Source organism: Meleagris gallopavo, chromosome Z (assembly GCF_000146605.3).
Source record: "Meleagris gallopavo isolate NT-WF06-2002-E0010 breed Aviagen turkey brand Nicholas breeding stock chromosome Z, Turkey_5.1, whole genome shotgun sequence".
Lineage (NCBI taxonomy): Eukaryota > Metazoa > Chordata > Aves > Galliformes > Phasianidae > Meleagris > Meleagris gallopavo.
The window spans coordinates 27,033,609-27,038,312 of NC_015041.2; the positions used below are offsets into that span (position 1 = coordinate 27,033,609).

A 4,704-nucleotide genomic window follows, 5' to 3' on the forward strand; every position below is an offset into this window, starting at 1 on the left:
AAATAAAGTTGTTCTTCCCCTACAAGATCCCTATAATTTCATATATTTTAGCAAACATTGGATGTCTAAACATGACAGAATTTTCCTTTCAATAATTAGGTGCATTGGTATGCTATTTCCAAGACACATCAACTTTTTTTGTTTGCTTTTCTATATTAAGCTATATTAGAAATATAAGGAAGAGTATTGACTCTTTCCTCTGCTATCTCTTTCTATTGTCTGACCAGCAACGCTGCAAGTTTTTCCTCTGTGAATTCTCTGCTTCATAAGCCTTTTTTGACTCAGTCTTCCTTAGCTGCATTTGTTACTGACCAAACCTTACTCAATCTAATACTAATGGCTACATTTTTCAAGTTTTTATCCTTTTACTGTCTCAAAGTCATTTACTTCGGGACTTCACCTGCCTCAAAATTCTCAGTCACTAATGAAAAGGGAGAGCAACATTCTGAAAGCTGCCAGTTAGAATGCACGAAAGAGAAGGCAAATGGAATCTCCAACAATTTTTAATGATTTTCTCAATTTCTTCCCTATGTCCTTTACATTACAGATGGGATCTTTACAGACCAGCAAGAGCAGCAACACCCATTGATAGTTCAGTGCTTCATATTTTCTTGCCAAATCTTCTTTGCCTGTGCTAAGAACTGTTGGTACAGTTCTATCAGCTCTTAAGTCCTATTTCTGCTAAATCTCCCAGCACCTCTTCTCCCCAGATGGAACTAACCTCTATCAAACTCTGTCAAATATTTCGGCCAAGTCTGTTGTTTGTTTGTTTGTTTTTATGTTTGATTGTTTTTTGAACTTGGACTAGAAGAGAGGATCTGAAATTTTTGCCTTAAAAAAAAAAAAAAAAACAAACTTCGTAATTAAATCACTTGAAATAACCTAAGTGCAGAAACAGCCCTTCATAGTTCCACATAATTCAGGAATGAGATCTAGTATATCATGTTGCTGCAAGTGGACAAACCTACATTGATAGGTTATCCATTCTCTACAAAAGGATACATTTTTTAAAACACAGCTGGCTTCATAACTATTTGGAATTAATAGAGAAAAGAAAAAGTTGTCTAAGAAACAACTAGAAACCGAATATATTTTTATATTTTTTGCCACTTATATATCCAACCAGAATTTACTACATACTCAACTGAGTGATAAACTGATATTCACTGTTAGTCCAAATACGTCTATAGAGAGCTAACTTTGTACCCTTAGGGGGAATAAAGCCCTGGTGCACCACTAAATGTTCAGTTTTTCTTAGCAGAATAGTAAGAATTATCAATACCATCAAGTCACTCACTTTATATTCTCGTTTGAAGGTACTTCTGGAAGTTCCACAGTTATCATGCCATCTAAGTTTGTTTTTCCAATGAAGACTGGCTTGGTGCGAAGCACATCTGGTGCAGTCTTTGCTGTCACTCTGTGCTGAAGACCTCCAGCACTGTTCCCTCTATTTGTCAGCACAAATGAATACGATGTCTCTGGCTTCAAATTAGTGATCAGTTTTTGAGTAGCACGTCCATCAACCTCCATCACCATTTTGCCGTCATCATAAAGGATCTAAGTTAATGTATAAATCCAATGCAATTTTTGTTACTAAGGGAAGGCAACTGATATAATCTCAATTAATTCAGGAATTTGCCTCATTATAAATTTAAAATGACACTCACAAGTGGCAGTTTAAGTTGTAAGATATTACTAAATTCATTACAGCAGTTAAATGTTCTTGGTGTGCAGGAAAAAAAATGCACTATATTAATGTAGAGAAAGCACTGCTGAAGTCCAATTTCACTTACTCAAATTCAGTAGCTTTGCTCAAATCAACTATTTATATCAAGGCACACTTTTCTTAAAGTACCTTTCTTTATTTCAGTCATACTCCATATTCAGAAACGTTTTAGCATCTTTTAGTTCATAAAGTACTGTTCTTTACTGGCCACTTCCTGAGATGACAAGTCATGAACAGTCACACAAGTGATGAAGGCCAAACTGAGATCTGGATCTAGTCTCTTTATTTTAATGCTATACTTAGTAGAGTAACAGAGTTCAAAAATAAGTTGTTATAAATTTGAGGAGATGAAAAGTCAAAAATAGTTCATAGTCATAAAAATAGTAAAAAGAAAACTGTTCTCTTTTCATTGTTCAGTCTAAAATACAGATTGCAATGAACTACAAATTAGCAAGATGTTCACACCATGCATAACAAGCATCATCAATCTGACTTGGAAACATTACCACAAGAAGTTCATAAAGCCAAAGGACTTAATTTAACAGCTTGGGTCAATGTTGCTGATTAGTTTGCATTCTTCAATATTATAATACAAAAACAACAACAAAAACTAAACCAAACCAAACAAAACAAAACAAAAACAACAACCAAAAACCCACCATAATTCAGTAAAGTACTTAAGTGGTTGAATGTTATCCTCTAATTTCCCTATTTACATTCTATCAAATAAAAAGCAACTTACTTTGAAAGGCAAAGCTGAGTTGTAGTTTTCTGGAATCTCCCAAGACAGTAAAACTGAAGTCTTCATTACTGCTTTAACATGAAAATTTTTTGCAAACACTGCTGGAGAAAAAAGAAATTTTGTATGTAAACAATATCTTGGAGTTTAGATTTTGTCATATTTCCATAGCTACCTCGGCGTATTAGCTTTCCATTTGGGTCAAAGAAACAAAAATAATTCAGTTCTCCTACCTGTTCGTTCACATCTAAATATTACATTCTAAAGTCATTCTCACTCTTATCTAACGACAATCCAACATGTACATTCTCCTTACCTGTAAAAATTGTGAAGATGTTAGCCAGAACTTTTTTGGCAAGGGACAACTGAATTCTAAGGCATCCAAAACATATTAAGATTTACATACTTTACCTTTTGTGTTTGTTGAACCTATTTTTATGAATGGGCCGGTCAGTTTTATTTACAGCTTCAAAAACACTGATATCCAAAGACCGATACTCCTTTAAAGGTCAACGCCATAAGCAGACAAATCCTACCTTGATCCACGGGTAGTGTCCTGAACTGAACACTTGGACTATATGGACCAGGCCCTTTGCTTGTGTGGGCACGTACTTTTACATCATATGTGGTATCTGGTTTTAAGCCAGAAAGTGTCATAGTGGTATCAGCAGGAACAACAGGGAGTTCTATTGGCTGGTAAGCAACATTGATATCTCTGTACAAGATGGTATATTTGGTGATAATGCCATTTCTCTCTGCCAAGAGTGGCATCTGCCAAGTTAATTGAACTGACGTAGAAGTAGAGCTTTCTGAGTGGAGATTTTGAGGAAATCCACTGGGTACTTCTTCAGGAACAGAAATCTCTTTAACCATCTCCTCCCCAAAGCCCACTTTATTTCTAGCTGACAGCCTGAAGACGTAAGAAGCTCCTTTGTGAATGTCTGTAGCTGTGAAGTGATCTTCCTTTTCTGAGAACTCCATGGTTGTAAATGTATCCACATCCTTGCGACCAAATTTCAGGCGGTAACCCTGCAACGGGCCAAAGGTGTCCACAGGAGGGTGCCACTGAATTAGAGCTGTATTCATCTGTGTGTGGCTAATCACAAGACGAGGTTTGCCTGGAACTGTAGCAGAAGGTTATTTAAAGATGATAAATAGAAACAGAACTGCACATAAAGTTATTGAGGCTAGCTTTAACAGGAGTATGGATAATTTTCTCTTTCCTCACTCTTCGTTTCACAAATAGTGACCTTTTGAAAGAAATAATGTCTGCCTCCTGCACTACTGAGTCATATAGTATAGTGAACTATGATAATAAAGTCATCTACTGTTCACTGTATCCTTCACTTATCATTCTAAATACTATACTGTTCCTTTATAAATATAGAGAACATTCAGAGGCACAGGAGTTAGAAACATCAATCAAGAAGTACAACTTCAAACAAACATCTTATGAATGTCTCTGTCCTTGTTTAAAAAATAAAACAGTATTGCAATAAGCAATAATGTAATTAATCCAAGGTACATTTCTGTCATTCCTGTATCAGCAGTAATAATAATAGAGAAATTAAAAGTCTGTTAATCTGTCTAACAGCGTTCTTGCCATTAAAAGGTAAAATGCTGTAGGAAGAAGACCAATATTTGTGCACTTGAACTGGATTTCTTCTAGAGAAGAGCGACTGTACAGGAAACTCTTTGTGCTTGCACACCAGATAGGTTCAAATCTGTAACTGAGGCCTAAGAGATCAAATTGTTGATTCATCTTTTAGAGAGTTTCAGACTATAAGTGCAGTGGGCCCATTCAGTTTAGAGGACTAAATTTGCTCTTTGCTGATGTGTGACACGGTGTTATACAGCTCATATGGTATCACTTCCTTTCATTAACTGTTTGTATTCTGTTATATAATTATGAACAAACAAATAAACAAACAATTATTTATATTTGCTTTCATATTTATATATTAATGAAATATTTCTACTTTAAAAATGTGTTTCTATTACAATTAAATATTTGATAATGGAGCAAATCCATTAGTATACAGATATTTCTAGTTCATTGTGTGCCAATATCTGACAGGTCAAGAAATGAGAGTGTTTTTTAGTAGTACTGCCATGATAATAGTGTTCCATGATGACTAATTATTTTAAAGAACATCTGAAGCTTTCTCATGTGAATGCAATTATTGCAGTGTGAGTTCTGGTTCCCACATTAAACATTTAAATTTTTTTTTTGAATTAT

General features: G+C 34.9%; 1 protein-coding gene across 1 annotated transcript in view; it reads right to left on the bottom strand.

Annotated features, from left to right (window-relative positions):
• LOC100550569 (receptor-type tyrosine-protein phosphatase delta-like) overlaps window positions 1-4,704 on the bottom strand; it is a 177,211-nt gene that overhangs the window by 105,938 nt on the left and 66,569 nt on the right. Inside the window, exons 8-10 of the mRNA XM_031557282.1 lie at window positions 3,002-3,589; window positions 2,469-2,569; window positions 1,298-1,557 (exon numbers count right to left, since the gene is read on the bottom strand). Of these exons, the coding sequence (XP_031413142.1) occupies window positions 1,298-1,557; window positions 2,469-2,569; window positions 3,002-3,589 (949 nt within the window). The remainder of the gene's footprint in view (window positions 1-1,297; window positions 1,558-2,468; window positions 2,570-3,001; window positions 3,590-4,704) is intronic.